The sequence below is a fragment of the Pongo abelii genome, chromosome 9 (assembly GCF_028885655.2).
Source record: "Pongo abelii isolate AG06213 chromosome 9, NHGRI_mPonAbe1-v2.0_pri, whole genome shotgun sequence".
In the NCBI taxonomy this organism is placed as follows: domain Eukaryota; kingdom Metazoa; phylum Chordata; class Mammalia; order Primates; family Hominidae; genus Pongo; species Pongo abelii.
The window spans coordinates 76,345,771-76,363,390 of record NC_071994.2 but is presented as its reverse complement, the minus strand read 5'-3'; the positions used below and the strand labels follow the sequence as shown (position 1 = coordinate 76,363,390).

Below are 17,620 nucleotides of genomic sequence, written 5' to 3'. Positions count from 1 at the left end.
ACCCCAGGCCCTGTGTCACAATGACACAAACACAGTGGACAGTGCTGTGACAGAGACACTGTCAGAGTGAGATGGAGAGAATACGGTGATGCTTTAGCTACGCAAGTATTGACCTTTCAAGGGGCGATCGTGAAACATCGCATGACCTAGTGAGCTGATGTTTAGTGTTAGGAGTCAGGTGACAGTCTTCCACCATATGTGAGATTTACATGTCATTGGGACTGGATGGGCACGACACTGTGGATATCATACTCTGCATGTGAATGATGCTGAGTAACTGTACAGGTCGCTACGTGAATAATGCTTCAGTTCATTAATTCATACAACACATATTTTTGAGTGCCTACTAAGAGCCAGGCAGTGTTCCAGGCAGTGGGGATAAAATGGTGAACAAGAGCCAACTCTGCCCTCAAGGAGTTTGGGTCTGTAGCACCATGACTGTTAATCAGAGATGTCCACTGCCCTCTATGTCTTCAGTTCTTCCTTCTCTTTACACATGTAGAAGCTCTCTAAATACTAAATAAATGATAACTGAGATGTTATATGTGTGTCAACATATTTGATATCAAAAAAGCACTGTGAAAAAACATACTTGATGCAGAAGATACTGAGTGTAGCACACAGCAGTGGATGCTCAGCTAATACAGTTTTGGGATACAATCACAGCTAATATAGTTTTGGGATACAATCAACAAACTCTAGTGCTACACACTGTGGCATAAAAGATTGTCAGACTTGGGATGCTGAGGCACCATAGTCGTGTATGGACTTAGCAGTGTCCAACTGACAAAAATGAAAGATAAATGATTGTATATGATACCATCTGTATGAATATGTGCTGCGCCTTCTCTGCTTGGGATATCAAGAAGCCTACAACACTGACAGAGTGTTTATGACCACGTCACTATTTGGATATATTAATATTGTACTTATATCATGTGACCTTCTCATTGAGCGAAGACAGCACAATGCACTGCTTTTAAAACTTTGTGTGAGTGTATGTGGTAATAATACTGATTCTGGGGTGACATGAGAAGAAGGTATGTGGAATGGGGAGTGACTCTGAGGTCCAGTGTGACCCCCAAACCCATTGTCACCCTGTGCGAAACTTTGTGACCCCATGACTGTGACAGAGAGCTATGTAGAAGAGAAGCATTTTGTGGGTGGAAAGTATTTGCGAGAGATCTTGTTAATAGTGACTGAATGAGCTAATTTGGTGCTTGTGCTTTAAGTATGTGGCTTGCATATAAACAGCTTGAAATAGTGTGACAATATATACAATATAGGTATGTATTAATTTTAACAATAAATGAAGATCATTTCAATAATTATTGTTACTCTTTGGAATAGCATAGTTGTCTAGTATTCTATGGGTCCATGTTGACTGAGCCAAATGTTTTCTTTTTGTTCATAGCCCAGAGTCATTGGAGTCCAAGCTTATTAGTGGAAATAGGACAGAATTTTTTCTCTTTGATTTCAGAGCCCAGCATTCTCCCTGCTACCCATGCTTGTGCTCATACCAGTAATCTCTTTGGTTAGCTCAGATGGAGACGGGAGTGGGGGGTCAAAATCCCCCTGCTGGTCTTTCAGGTTACATTCTCAGAAGAGAGCACTCGAAGCATTTTGGCCAAAGCAGCTGGCCAACCCCATTCCACCATGCTGGTCTCCTTCACTGTCTTTCTACCATTGTCATTGTCACAACTTTGTCACAGCAGGAGGTCTCATACAAACCGTATCTCATTTGATTCTCTGTCACACACAATGCTTTGAAATAGATTTGTATTACACTGTTAACTATTGAGAAATCAGTTAAAACATGAGAAAACTAAAGTCTAGTTGCTCACTCAAGATTGTATTAATAAATCTAATAGGTAGCAAATCCAGGATTAGGACACAGTTGTTTTGATTGTTTATCCAACTTTTTTCCTATTATGCTGTGTTATCCCTACCACTTCTTTTATCTGTTATACCAAGACATAGACCAAGCCCCTAACTAATTGAGGTTTTACTAGTGGCCACAGTACATGGTGGTTAACAGTGAATTCAGGAGTTTAGCAGACCTCTATTTGAATCATTGGCTCTGATCTTGGACAAGTTACTTTACCTCTTTGAGCTTTAGTTTCCTACTCTGTAAAATGATGATAAAAATAGTACCTACCACCATAGGGTTTTTGGAAGGATTAAGAGTACCATGTAAAAGTATTTATCATTGTGCCTGGCATGTAACAATTGCTGGACAAATGCTAAGCCTTTATGCTTATTATTTTATTTTATTTTAAGACCATCTAGTGAAACTAGGCCCCACTTTTGGCTCTAAGTATTAACTAGGATTGTGACAGCCTAGATAAAAAAACAAATCAGAAAAGTTCTCAATTATTTTCTCAGGTGACTTATGAACAGTTAATTTTGTAGTTTAGTTTGATATTTTGAAGACTGTCATTCTGTCATTCTGTTCTCTAGTGACTGCTCTAAAACCCAGTGAAATGTTTGCTTTTTAAGAGACAGGGTCCTGCTCTGTCACCCAGGCTAGAGTGCAGTGGCTCTACCACAGCTCACTATAACCTCAAACCCCTGGCTCAAGTGATCCTCCTGCCTGAGCCTACCAAGTAACTAGGACTACGGGTGCACACCACCATGCCTGGCTGGGGTTTTTTTGTTTTTGTTTTTGTTTTGTTTTGTTTTGTTTTGTTTTGTTTGGTAGAGACGGGGTCTTGCTCTCTTGCCCAGACTGGTCTTGAACTCCTGACCTGAAGTGATCCTCCCTCCTCGGGCTCCCAAAGTGTTGGGATTGCAAGCATGAGCTACTGAGCCCAGCCTTTATGTTTGCCTTTTAAAAGAAGAATTTTGGCAGTTCTTGCTAATTTTTCTATACTCCCAGTCTGGTGATTTTATGTAACTTGAGAGGCTATTTCCAAGGCTCTCAGTTGAGATAGAAAAATGCAATATTCTTGAGGTTGAAACTACTCCCTACTCCAAGTTAATGAATAAAAATTATAATTGTTATAGTATATATAGTTATATGCCAGTATGGTACATATACTAGTTATATATATAAAAAGAGTTTACCCTAGCTTTTGTTGTTGCTGTTTTGCAGTTTAAAACACCACCAAGAGTGAGAGAGAAGTGTCAGCAGCATTTTTTTCTGTGCTGAGGATTAAGCATTAAGAATGTCCCAGAAGAACTGATACAAAACCATTTCTGAATTCCAAAGGCAAAACATATTGAAGTGAAATAGCCCATGTATTGTGGTTGGATAACCTGCCCAGGCTATGTTTAATGCAGGGATTGGGTTGCAAATTTTATGTGCAGATTCTTGAAGGAAAGGATCTGATTTTCCATTCTCAGCAGTATTTGTTAAAGCAAAAAGACATTTAGGAAACCCTGAGGTTTGAATTCAGTATCCAGTAACTCAGTTTCCAGTCTCTGGAAACCGCTATGTGCTCAGAGGCTGGGCATAGGGCCAACTTTTGGATTCTAAGCCAACCTCAGTTATCAGTTGAGAGATTTTTTTCTTTGTGTGACAGAAAAATGGCATATCTAAACACTGGATTGAATTGATGTGCTGCAATAGAGATCAAACCCTGACCTAAACAAATCAACCCCAAAATGCAAAGAGGGGTGCTAAGAAAACAAAGAAGTAGATAGCACTTTTGATTTGATGCATGACTTGGGGCAAATATTCACCTCTCTGCTTTACCATTTTACCTTTGTGCCTCAGTGTCCTCTGATTCCTATTAAACATTAGTCCTCAAGCTAATGAGGAATCTGTTTATTTAGTTGTGGAGGGGGTGATGAGAAGAAATAACAGTATGTGCATGCTGAAAAGATCCATAGAAATCTAGACTAGATCAGTTCCTTCATTTTAGGGATGAGGAAACTGAGTGATAGTTGGAGGCTGGGTCAGAATAAGTCCCAGTTCCTTCCTATCCAGCTGTCTTATAAAATCACTGCCCTCTCAGCCTTAATTGTTCCTGGACACCTATTCTTTAAGCTGAACTCAAGCCTAACTCTCCGCTTGTTAAGATTTTTCATCAAGCAGTGGAATATCTTTCCCTAAGTAGTTCCATATGGAGCCAAAGCAGGAAACAATGGGTAGTAAAGATCCCACACAGGCTGGTTTCATTTCAAAACCCTAGAGCTTCAGCTCACAGACTGCCTTGTCTTTGGGATCAGAGACACCCTGGGACTTGACAGGCTTCCCATTTCCCCACTGGGAGACCCAGGTCCAGGTTCTTGTTCCTTAGTTTATGTTGAATTGAACATTTGGCTCCTTGGAAGCCTCGAGGCAGTCGTCTTCTATTTCAAGCTTCATTTCACAGTTGAGGACCTCACTCTTTAGAAATCCTCAGATCAGACTCTGCTCCAAGGGGTTGAAATCCTACCACCCTGCCACTTCCTCTATTTTTCACTTCCATCTCTGTCTCCTCGCAGAAGTCGCCCACTCTTACCGAAGGACTCATAGTCTCCTGTGCTCTTGCAGATGTTCATTTTTTTTCACTTTGCACAAACTTTTTTTCCTTCTACTTCCATTCTTGTTATACTGTTTTTGAAGTTAATAATTTTAAAACGAGCGGGAAAACTCTTGGAGAGCAGGAATAGTACCCTTAATCTGCCCTGTTATAGATAATAAATTTCAGTAATATAAATTCCATTGGTGTTTTAGAAATGGAATTAACCAGAGTATACCAGGAAAGGAAGCAGCATCTTTTGCCTATATAAACACTGTTGAAGGACACTGGAGAAGGGAAATTAACTAGAAAGATGATCACTTCAGGCCCCACCATTTCTGCCCTTTTCTGCAATTGTTGCCAAGCTAGAAAGGTTGGAAGTGTGCTGGACAATCCCACCTCTTATTCCCCTTTACAGTCATCACCACTTCCTAAACTCCTTCCTTGAACCCAGTCCATTCTCCGTCGCTGTCGTGGTTCAGAGTCTCCTTGTCTTGTGCTTGCAGTTTTGAAGTGGCCTCCTCCCCACCCTCTCACACATTTATATATGTGAACAAGTCATAGTTTCAACAGTACTACTCTCACTTAAAGCCTTCTCTAATGTGCTCTGGCCAAATTAATCATCCCCTCTCCGTCCTCCCCACTAAGCCTTGTTCTTTTTTCTTTTTTTTTTTTTAATTAAGTATTTATTGATCATTCTTGGGTGTTTCTCGGAGAGGGGGATATGGCAGGGTCATAGGATAATAGCGGAGAGAAGGTCAGCAGATAAACACGTGAACAAAGGTCTCTGGTTTTCCTAGGCAGAGGTCCCTGCGGCCTTCTGCAGTGTTTGTGTCCCTGGGTACTTGAGATTAGGGAGTGGTGATGACTCTTAAAGAGCATGCTGCCTTCAAGCATCTGTTTAACAAAGCATATCTTGCACCGCCCTTAATCCATTTAACCCTGAGTTGACACAGCACATGTTTCAGAGAGCACGGGGCTGGGGGCAAGGCCATAGATCAACAGCATCCCAAGGCAGAAGAATTTCTCCTAGTACAGAACAAAATGGAGTCTCCTATGCCTACTTCTTTCTACACAGACACAGTAACAATCTGATCTCTCTTTCTTTTCCCCACATTTCCCCCTTTTCTTTTCAACAAAACCGCCATCGTCCTCATGGCCCGTTCTCGATGGTCGCTCTCTCTTCGGAGCTGTTGGGTACACCTCCCAGACAGGGCGGCCCGGCAGAGGCGCTCCTCACCTCCCAGACGGGGCGGCCGGGCAGAGGCGCTCCTCACTTCCCAGATGGGGCGGCCGGGCAGAGGCGCTCCTCACTTCCCAGACGTTGGGCGGCCAGGCAGAGGCGCTCCTCACTTCCTCCTAGACGGGGTGGCAGCCAGGCAGAGGCGCTCCTCACTTCCCAGACGGGGCGGCCGGGCAGAGGCGCTCCTCACTTCCCAGAAGGGGCAGCCGGGCAGAGGCGCTCCTCACTTCCCAGACGGGGCAGCCGGGCAGAGGTGCTCCTCACTTCCTCCCAGACGGGGTGGCGGCCGGGCAGAGGCGCACCTCACCTCCCAGATGGGGCGGCCGGGCAGAGGCGCTCCTCACTTCCCAGACGGGGTGGCCGGGTAGAGGCGCTCCTCACCTCCCAGATGCGGAGGCCGGGCAGAGGCGCTCCTCACTTCCTCCCAGACGGGGTGGCGGCCGGGCAGAGGCACTCCTCACCTCCCAGACGGGGCGGCCGGGCAGAGGTGCTCCTCATCCCCCAGATGGGGCGGCCGGGCAGAGGCGCTCCTCACTTCCTCCCAGATGGGGTGGCGGCCGGGCAGAGGCGCTCCTCACCTCCCAGAAGGGGCGGCCGGGCAGAGGTGCTCCTCATCTCCCAGACGGGGCGGCCGGGCAGAGGCGCTCCTCACTTCCCAGAAGGGGCGGCCGGGCAGAGGTGCTCCTCATCTCCCAGACGGGGCGGCCGGGCAGAGGCGCTCCTCACCTCCCAGAAGGGGCGGCCGGGCAGAGGTGCTCCTCATCTCCCAGACGGGGCGGCCGGGCAGAGGCGCTCCTCACTTCCTCCCAGACGGGGTGGCGGCCGGGCAGAGGCGCTCCACACCTCCCAGACGGGGCGGCCGGGCAGAGGTGCTCCTCACTTCCCAGATGGGGCGGCCAGGTAGAGGCGCTCCTCACTTCCCAGATGGGGCGGCCGGGCAGAGGCGCTCCTCACTTCCTCCCAGACAGGGTGGCGGCTGGGCAGAGGCGCTCCTCACATCCCAGACGATGGGCGGTCAGGCAGAAACGCTCCTCACTTCCTAGACGGGGTGGCGGCGGGGCGGAGGCTGTAATCTTAGTACTTTGGGAGGCCAAGGCAGGCGGCTGGGAGGTGGAGGTTGCAGCGAGCCGAGATCACGCCACTGCACTCCAGCCTGGGCAGCATTGAGCATTGAGTGAGCGAGACTCCGTCTGCAATCCCAGCACCTCGGGAGGCCGAGCGGACAGATCACTCGGGGCCGGGAGCTGGAGACCAGCCCGGTCAACACGGTGAAACCCTGTCTCCACCCAAGCCTTGTTCTTAAATCTGGTATTGCATCTGTAATGCAATTATTTGCGTCTTTCTTACTCACTAAACTGTGGATCCTTGAAACCAAGATTATTTCCTTATTCAGAATTTTGTCCCTAGCTCCTAGGAGAGTATACTTCATTCATTCTTTCATAGAAATATGTATTGAATTTAGGTATAGAGTGATGAGAAAAAAAGTTATTTTCTTATCCATGAAATCCTTGAGTATTGGACCTCGTCTTGCCTTTGTATCCCTAGAATCTAGCATGAAGTCTGACATCTAGCAAATAACTCGTGTAGATTGACTTACTACAAATATATCTCAAGCCTCTGTGCCTTTGTACACTAATGGTACCTGTTGGCTTGAAAAATACTCCTCTTCTTTGTTCTAGCTCCTTAAGAAACCATATAGCATAATCAGCTGCGAACCCAGGTTTTGGAGTTAGTCAGACTTGGGTTCCATCCTGGCTTCGCCCTTTACTGACAGTGTGGCTTTGTTTCAGTTTCCTCTCCGTGGAATGGGTAAAATTAAATCTACACTAAGGGTAGGTCGGAAGGTGGGGGGTGATTAAATGAGACAATCTATTTACAGCACCCAACAGGCCAATACATGGTAGGAGCTCAATAAGTAATAGCTTTCAGTATTTTAACAAATCCTTCAAGATTCAGATCAAATGCCATCTCTTCTTGGAAGCCTTTCCTTCCCCCTTCTAACTCCCACCTGGGTGAGCTGCCCTGCCTGCACAGCTGCAGCATTATATGCTCACTTCTGTTATAGCAGAGAGGTCCCCAACCCCTGGGCCAGGGACCGGTACCAGTCCATGGCCTGTTAGGAGGCGGGCCCCCCAGCAGGAGGTGAGTGGCGGGTAAGGGAGCATTACTTCTTGAGCTCCACCTCCTGTCAGATCAGCCACGGCATTAGATTCTCATAGGAGCATGAACCTTATTGTGAACTGCACATGCCGGGGATCTAGGTTGTGTGCTCCTTATAAGAATCTAACTGGTACCTGATGATCTGAGGTGGAACAGTTTCATCCCCAAACCATCCCCCAACCCCCCTGGTCCGTGGAAAAAATTGTTTTCCATGAAAGTAGTCCCTGGTGCCAAAAAGGTTGGGGACCACTATATAGCACATATCACAGTGGTTATAATTAATTCAACAGTGTTTTTGAGTTTCTACCAAATACTAAGTATTGCATATACAGTGATGACAGGAGAAAAAGACTTTGTGATCCCTTTGAGAGCTGGACTCTGTGTTGCCTTTATATCTCTAGCATGGTGCCTGAAATACAGTAATTGATTAATATAGACTGACTCATTCAGTGAACAAAAGAGTGGACCTACTTTTGTTGTAGCTATAGTTTTCATATTCTTTGGGCTTGCATGGCTTTTTGGTTGGACTATTATGTGAATCTCAAGAGGTTCAGCATGTCAGTGTTAGCTACTCTTAATGTACACACACCATGCCAGCCTTCCCTAGGTGTAGTGGTTGTATCAGGAGGTGAGATCATTCTACTCCTTTCTTTCAGATTTTATGACAAGGTACTTTCTTTGCATGAGGATTCAACAACCCCTGTGGCTAACCCTCTGCTTGCATTTACTCTCATCAAACGCCTGCAGTCTGACTGGAGGAATGTGGTACATAGTCTGGAGGCCAGTGAGAACATCCGAGGTAATGAGGAGGAGGGGCTGGATGGTAAGAGAGAAGGTTCTATCTCCTGACTTGGTGGCAAGGAGAGAGATTCATTTGGGATGTGATTTCAAAGGGTAATGGAGTAGGTGGGTATTACTTAATATCCTTAGCTCTAGCTAGCACAAAGAATTAGGCCCCCTTGCTAATCGGTTTATATGATTGTACCTTAGAAAGCACTTTGATATCAATTGTCTCATTTGATGTTCACTACCATCCTGTGACAAAGTACAAGCCTTCCATTTATATATGTATAGAAAATAACGGTCTTCTAGTAGTTTCTGTTTCATTAAATTGTCACTACAGTGTCATCTATAGCAAGATCACTTTCCTAATTTATTCTACTTTGTGCTTTAAGAAGTTTGTTGACGGCCGGGTGTGGTGGCTCACACCTGTATTCCAGCACTTTGGGAGGCTGAGGTGGGCTGATCACTTGAGGTCAGGAGTTCCAGACCAGCCTAACCAACATGGTGAAACCCTGTCTCTATCAAAAATACAAAAATTACTGGGGTGTGGTGGGATTACGTGCCTGTAATCCCAGCTACTCGGGAGCTGAGGCAGGAGAATTGCTTGAATCCGGGAGGCAGAGGTTGCAGTTAGCCAAGATCGCACCACTGTACTCCAGCCTGGGGCGACAGAGCGAGACTTTGTCTCAAAAAAAAAAAAAAAAAAGTGTTGACTTTTGGGCTGGGCACAGTGGTTCATGCCTGTAATCCCAGCACTTTGGGAGGCTAAGATTGCTTGAGCTCAGGAGTTCGAGACTAGCCTGGGCAATATAGCGAAACCTATTAAAAATACAAAAATTAGCCAGGCATGGTGGCGCATGCCTGTAGACTCGGGAAGCTGAGGCACAAGAATCGCTTGAACCCAGAAGGTGGAGGTTGCAGTGAGCTGAGATTGCGCTACTGCACTCTAGCCTGGGCGACTGAGCAAGACCCTGTCTCAAAAAAAAAAAAGGAAGTTTGTTGATTTTTGGAAAGCTAACAGTGAGAAGAGTCTGGGTGCGGTTGCTCATGCCAATAATCTCAACACTTTGGGAACCTGAGTTGGAAGGATCACTTGAGGCCAGGAGTTTGAGACCAGCTTGGGCAACATAGCAAGACCCTGTCTCTACAAAAAAATTTATTTAAATTAGATGGATGTGATGGCGTGTGCCTGAAGTCCTGCCTACTCAGAAGGCTGAGGTGAGAGGCTCACTTGAGCCCAGGAATTCAAGATTATAGTGAGCTATGATCATGCCACTGTGCTCCAGCCTAGGCAACAGAACAAGATCGTATCTCTATTAAAAGAAAGAAAGAAAAGAGAAGAGAAAAAAAAGAAAAGAAAAGAAAAAGAAAAAGAAGAGTTATCTTCCTAAAGAGTGAGACTCCTGTAAACATACAGGATAGGACAATATAATGAAGCTGTATGCCTTAATTTTTATTCCTCATTCACTCATTCTGAATGTTCCTCATTCAGAATTGCATTAAGCATCCACCCTGTGCCAGGAACTGTGCTTGCCTCTGGGAACACAAAGACAAATCCAACTTGATGTCATTAAATATTTGAACAGGTGGTCATGCCTTGCATGTATTAAATGCCCAACTCCTGTTTCTTGAATGGTAGGTTGATGTTTTTACTACTTTTACAGCTCTGAAGGATGGCTATGAGAAGGTGGAGCAAGACCTTCCAGCCTTTGAGGACCTTGAGGGAGCAGCAAGGGCCCTGATGCGGCTGCAGGACGTGTACATGCTCAATGTGAAAGGCCTGGCCCGAGGTGTCTTTCAGAGAGTCACTGGCTCTGCCATCACTGACCTGTACAGCCCCAAACGGCTCTTTTCTCTCACAGGGGATGACTGCTTCCAAGTTGGCAAGGTAACAATATTCAAGAGAGGGCCAATTGCTTGGCTCTGGTTTCTTATGGATAAAATAACTATGTACTGATTGCTTTTACTTCTTTTTAATACTTACAGTAAACTTGGAAATTTGATATCATTTCCATTTTCAGAGAAAGAAAACAAGATTCAGAGAGGGTAAATAACTTGCCCTAAGATTATGCAATTTTAAGTGCAGAACTAAAGTTTGGACCCAGTCTTTTGACTCCAAATCTCAGGCCCTTTCCATAGTAGTTAAGGTGTTTATATACTTAGAACACTCTTGAGATTAAAAGGGGTATTATTAATTATGCTAGAACAACAGACATGAACTGGGAAAAATGGTCCTTTGTTCACCCTAACTATAGCACCCTGCCAGTGCATGAACCCCTGGGTAGAAAGGGAAAGCAGGGGGTCAGGGACGCAAGGTTGGGGAAAAGGATAAGAGATGGTGATGGAAAGGTAGGATAATGGAAACAGCCTCCTGAGACTTTCTGGAATCCAGCGCAGTATTTCCTAAGCATTTGGAAGTACAAAATTAAAGTAGTGTCCAAAATCTAAGGCCATTCACTTTAACATTACTTGAGGAAATAGACTTCAGGAACACCCCCGCCCCCCATCTGAGGTATTTAACTGATCTTTGATTATAAGTTGTAATCACACTTGAGATCATTTCGTAATATATTCTTTGCCAGCCTTTGCTATAAAAAGCAATGGAGCAAATCCATTTTAACTTTGAAGATGTTTATTGCAGTAAGGTGTATTTTTCCTGACTCCTACAGTATTCGTCAGCAGATCTGGGAGTGGGTCTTATGTGTCCTGATTCTAAGTTTTGGGAGTCAGTCTTCCAAATTAAGGCTGAGTGGGCTGCTTGAGTCTCTATACTTACTGTTTTCTCTTTTCTGGGATCCTGAGCGGAATCGGAGCTCAATCATCATATTCGTGGCTGGTTTAAATTTAAGCCAGGTAAAGTAGTTTAATGTATGGTATTAACATATTAGTGAGGCCTTTCTGAAAGTAAAACCGTATGTTGAAAATTTAGTAAGTCACTTCCTGGAAGTCTTACTGGCAATCTTTCTTTCTATATTTATTTACTTATTTTGAGAGATAAAACTTTTCAAATATAAGAAAAGAACATAAAATAATATAACAAGCAATTATATCTATTATTGTAATGAATATATGTTCAAATTTTGCTATGTTTGTTTCATTTTTTAAAATATATATATAAAAAAAAGACATGTTACATACAGCTAAAACCCCACTCATCCTCCTCGCCACCCACCCCATCCCTTCTGCTCCACCCTTGCCCAGGTAGCCGCGATCCTGAGCCATATAGTATGTGCCCTTCTAAGTCCAGCTTCTTTCATTCAGCACATTATATCTGTGGAATTCATCCATATTGTATCATTTGTTAGTAGTTCATTTCTTTTTATTGCTGAGTAGTATTCCATTCTATGAATATGCCACAAACTGTTGATCCAGTCTCCTGTTGACAGATTCTTGGATTGCTTCCAGTTTGGGCTACTGTGAATAAAGCTTCTATTAACATCCTTTTATGTCCTTCTGTGGACAGTTATTCTCATTTCTCTTGGATGAATACCTTGAAGTGGTATTGCCAACTCACAGAATAAGCTTCAATAATTATCAACATGTGGCCAAATTTGTTTCATCTACACTTCCCCAATCCCTTCCTCTATGGATTATGAAAGTTCTAGTTTATGAAATTCTTTTTGTTTTCTTAGGGTTTTGCTCTGCCATCCAAGTAAGTGCAGTGACACAATCATGGCTCACTGCAGCCTTGATCAAGTGATCCTCCCACCTGGGGGGGCTCAAGTGATCCTCCCACCTCAGCCTCCCGAGTAGCTAGGACTACAGGTGTGCCCCACCATATCCAGCTAATTTTTTAATAAGGGTCTCACTGTGTTGCCCGGGATGGTCTTGAACTCCTGGCCTCAAGTGATCCTCCTGTCTCAGCCTCCCAAAGTGCTGGGATTACAGGCATAAACCACAGCACTCAGCCTATCTTCTGAAATTCTTAATTGTCTAATTCCATCATCATGCTATTGTGTCTGTTGACTCTTGCTCTTGATGGATTATTTCCTGATATAGTTTTCATGTTTGGGAGCTTATTTTCAGCAGGACATTTTCCCCCTAAGAGAATCCATGTGCCCAGAGTTGTGGGAATATCCCTCCAGAGAGTTTTGGGTGTTCTTCTTCCAGAAACTCTGGTGCTCTCACTCGCCTTAGATCCATTTTTATATTTATTTATTGACATAGGAGTTCCTTGACCATATGAATATTGCAGATTCAAACCCTATACTCACCAGAAGTAGAGGCTCAAAATTGAGAATATTCTTACACACAGCTAGACAGAAACAAACAAATCTTCTTGTCTCATTAAGAGAGCAGGCAAATTTTTTTCTGGTCTACCTTTTCTCCTAAGGTATAGTTTTTTATAGAATCCAGTTTCATGAGGGTGTCTTAGTTCCAGTTCCTGGGCTTGGGGCAGGTCTAAGCATGGCTCATCTTCTATCCTCATATGGGCATTATAACCCAAGGTTACTGAACACCAAGGTTACTATGATTAACACCCACCCCCATCCTAGGGAAAGTCAGCATCTGCTCATAAGCTTATGGTTTGGGCTTTTAGCCCTTTTTTGTTTCTGGTATCTGATATTTTCTGTTTTTTTTTTTCTTGAAAATATATGATAAGACGCTTTTTATAGTTTATTCAAAGTGTCTGAATTTGTGTTCAGAAGGATTACAGTTGTTTCAGTCTACCATATTGCTGGGACTTGAAGTTACTCATTGAAATCTTAATTAAACAAATTAACTTGGCATGAAAAGTTCAGTCATTTTTAGCATTTTTCAGCTCAACCTTTTTACAAATAGGACTTGAGGTGCAGAAAAAGAAAACAACAGGTTAATGGCAGACTTGAAGGAAAAATGATTTATTATTTAGGCTGCAGAATTGCAATATCTCTAGGATTTTTCCCTGTCAGGAAGTTACACCCTAATTAGATCATTTTGTAAGAGTTCTTCCTAGTCTGTAACTTTACAAGTCCATGTTGTCTCCAATATCAACTTCCAGGAAATTCCACTTGCAGCTCTGGTATTCTAGTTAACTGTAAACTATGAGGAGACAGGAGCTATGTCTGGTACATGTTGCCATGTTGCCAGCATTCCAGCATTTAATACAGAACAGATCCATTGAGCTTCCATGGCATTCCCATGTCTACCTTCATTATGGTGTCTAATGCATTGTGTTACAATTATTGGCTTACTCACGTGCCCTCTCTTGATTTAAGCTCTTACAGGACAGGGCCACTAGGCACATAGAAAATACTTAGTAAATATTGAATAAATGAATGAATGAATGAATGTAATCCATTCTTCACATTGCTACCAGCAATATCTTCCTAAAAATATGACATTCAAGACTGTAATTTGCTTAGCCCCTGCTGCTGTTTCAAGTTTACTTTTTGTTTCTCTTCACCATAGCTACAGCCACGATGGACTACTTGAGCACATTCTTGCTTTAGATTTCTGTTTCTGCCATTCCCTCATCTTAAAATGCTTTTCTTCCCAGTCTCTGCTCACTGAAATCCTTTTCCTTCTTCAAGGAAGGCCTGTCTCAGATGCTACCTCCTGCATGAAGCTTTCTGAGATTCCCAAGTCTCCTTCCTTCCCTGTGCCACCACAGCATAGTATGCATTTTCCTTGGAGCACTCATGACATTCTGTCCCAAATTAGAGTTAATTGAGGTCATGTTCTCTTCTCCTTCAGATTATAAATTCCTTAAGTGCAAGAACCCTTATGTCTCCTCTCCACCTAGTACAATGCATTGTATATAGTAGATGCTTAATAAATTGAATTAAAATGAATTTGAAATTAAAACCTGCTTTCTTGGATTCCAAAGTCCTTCTTATTCTTTGAATTGTCATTTTCTTTTTCTACCTGTGGAATAAGGCTTTAGCAATGGTACTTGCGTTCTGTGTAGGTGGCCTATGACATGGGGGATTATTACCATGCCATTCCATGGCTGGAGGAGGCTGTCAGTCTCTTCCGAGGATCTTACGGAGAGTGGAAGACAGAGGATGAGGCAAGTCTAGAAGATGCCTTGGATCACTTGGCCTTTGCTTATTTTCAGGTAAGGGAGTAAGTGAAGCTCACTGCTTTTATTATACTAAGTGAAATCCTTTATAACTGCTTTACAATTTCTAAGCATTTTCACGTCTTCATCTGTTTCATCTTCCCAATAGGACCAAATGTGAGTCAAGCAGGGAAGTTATTTTATCATTTCCATATATCACATGTGAGTAAACTGAGTCTCCAAAAGACTCTTAACTTGTCACAAAGCTTATAGACCTAGGATTAGACTGTTAGTCCAGTGCTCTTTCCAATGCATTGACTACTTTACAATCATTATTTTCCATATAGGAAGCAGTTTGTCACCTGTAGCAGCAGCTGCTTTATTCACAAATAGTTAATGGGTTCCTAGTAAATGTAGATCACTTTTTTGTGCTCTCAGCAACTCATAATTCGTCACAGATATTACCCATGATATTGCCATGGACAAAGAAGTTTGATTATGAGCTTTTCCCATCTGCAGTTGAGTCCAGCTGTAATGTGACTCGTGTCTGGTTACAGAGCTGGAGTCACTGTTCCGTAGTACCAGCCACAGTGCCTCCTCCAGGTGTTATTTTTCCTTGGCACTGTTGATGTACTTACTCCCTGTTGTGCCTTATATAGAAGTTCATTTCCCTAAATAAAGCAGCTGCCAATAAACAAAACTAACCAATAACTGGGTAAGGTATAGCTTTTATATAGCTAACCCCACTTCCCACCCGAGTTGTACAGTCTTCAAAGGTAGGCTGCAAAAATCTCCACGGAACCAGTTCCCTAGAGTTTCCAAAACTAGTAAACAATTTCTGCTCCCTACCTTTTTTTTCCTTTCCCCATTTTCTTGAGAAAGGGGAGGAGGATGTGGGTGGTCCAAACCCATGTGTTGCTGCCCAAACAGATTTACTCTCAGTGAGGCAAACAGTCCTGTTCCTTTCGTGGAAGTTCCTGGCGAATGGATCTTTGTTGTAAAACTGTGTATGTGTTGGCCGGGTGTGGTGGCTCATGCCTGTAATCCCAGCACTTTGGGAGGCTGAGCTGGGCAGATCACCTGAGGTCAGGAGTTCAAGACCAGCCTGACCAACATGGAGAAACCCCATCTCTACTAAAAACAAACAAAACAAAAACAAAAACAAAATTAGCCGGGTGTGGTGGCACATGCCTGTAATCCCAGCTACTCAGGAGGCTGAGGCAGGAGAATCGCTTGAGCCCGAGAGGTGGAGGTTGTGGTGAGCAGAGATCAAGCCATTGCCCTCCAGCCTGGGAAACAAGCGAAACTGCATCTCAAAAAAAAAAAAAAAAAAGAAAAAAAGAAAAAAAAACTGTGTATGTGCTCTTCCTAACTCTCCTGCTAAATTGCTGTGTGTTAAAGCCAAATAGAATAACTGTGATGTAAGAAAGGGTGAGAAGTAATTGAGTTTTAATAGAGGAGGGAAATGGAGATTCGACGTGGAAAGACTCAGAGAAGAGAAACTAAAGCAGCTTACCCTGAAAGATGGAGTTTCAAATGTTGTACCCAATTATTGATTAGTTTTGTTTTGTTTCCCTCTAACTCTGATGGCTTGGATTTCTCTTCTACTCACTTTCCACATCCTGTTTTGTCTGGTGAAATCCTGTTTATCTTACAAGGCACACCTCGAATGTCACCTACTTTGTGAAGTCTTCCTGAGTTCTCCTCACTCCCCAGGCTTTCCTCCTTGGTGCTCTTACAGCATGTTTTTATTCCCCAGTAACAGAACACATAAGGCATTATCTTATAGATGGTTTATGTTCCTCCTCACCCCCTAGTAAATTAGAAGTAAATGTCCCTGTGGACCTTTCATTATCACATAAAATTTAATGTATTTTATTTCATTATATATTTTAGTAAAAAAAAATTTTAATAACTGCTAATAATGAGAGATGGTAGAGTACAGTGGTTAAGCTATGGGCTCTGGAATCAGACAGTCCTGGGTTCAAATGCTGTGAAAACATAGGCAACTTATTTAGCTTCCCTGGGCCTCAGTTTTCTTATTTGTAAAAGAGGAATAATGATGCTCACCTCAAGTGGGTTGCTGTGAGGATTGAGTGAGCTAATACAGGCAAAGCCCTTAATAGAATGCGTGCATGGCACATGCTACTTACTGGATAAATGTCAGTTCTTATTACATGATACATACATATATATGTTTTCTTTTCATTTAATATTGCTTAGTGTACCTATTTCCAAAGAAACATAACTGAGACACCAAAAGTAACTCTTTGTTCTTTGTAAAATATAATTTTACTTTATTACAAGACTCTCAAGTTTTAAAAATATGTGAAATTGTATTTTGGTTCTTTTCATCTCACGAAGAGTTTGAAAAGCTATGACCTTGAGTTAATATTTGACATTACAAGATATTCATAGATTACTCAAGTATTCCTTGTTAAATGTAGAACAGAGTAATTCACGATATCAAATAATTAGAAACAATGTATTTGTCCAACAGTAGTGGAATGGTTAGGTTCTCTGTGGTGTATCTTCTGGATGGAATAAAATGCAGCCATTAAAAATGCTGTCTGTGAAGACTATGTGATGATATCAAAATACTCCTGATAACAATGTAAAGTGAAACAATCAGGATGTGAAGTGTATAAAAATATGCTTATAACTACGTAAAAACTATATATTATCCAAAGTACTTCAGTCCCTGGATTTTGGTGTAGTAATTTTTTTCCATTTCTCATATGTTTCATAATGTGCTTATTATTGCTTTTATCATTAAAAGTGAATTGTTAATATGCTAAAGTAAAGTGATTGGAATGAAATACATTTCTATCAGTTAACCATCATTTGGCAGCACCCAGAAGAGGACTGCTGGATACCCATCCGGGATTCTGTTCCCCAGATTTGTCTGGAAAGCCCTATTTCCTTTTGACTATGTTGAGCCCAAGGTTGAATGGCTGCAGGGAGAGTTAATTCCTGTGCACTGGGCAATGTTTCCATTTTAGT

The 17,620-nt window shown here is 42.9% G+C and overlaps 1 protein-coding gene across 7 annotated transcripts in view; it reads left to right on the top strand.

Moving 5' to 3' along the window:
* Positions 1-17,620, top strand: part of P4HA3 (prolyl 4-hydroxylase subunit alpha 3) — an 84,681-nt gene that overhangs the window by 17,149 nt on the left and 49,912 nt on the right. For all 7 annotated transcript variants that reach the window (XR_008511282.1, XR_008511280.1, XR_008511283.2 and 4 more), the window contains 3 exons: positions 8,508-8,650; positions 10,299-10,522; positions 14,525-14,674. Coding sequence is in view for 4 of the 7 variants with exons in the window: in XM_009246833.2 (XP_009245108.1) it covers positions 8,508-8,650; positions 10,299-10,522; positions 14,525-14,674 (517 nt within the window). In the remaining 3 variants the exon portion in view is untranslated. The remainder of the gene's footprint in view (positions 1-8,507; positions 8,651-10,298; positions 10,523-14,524; positions 14,675-17,620) is intronic.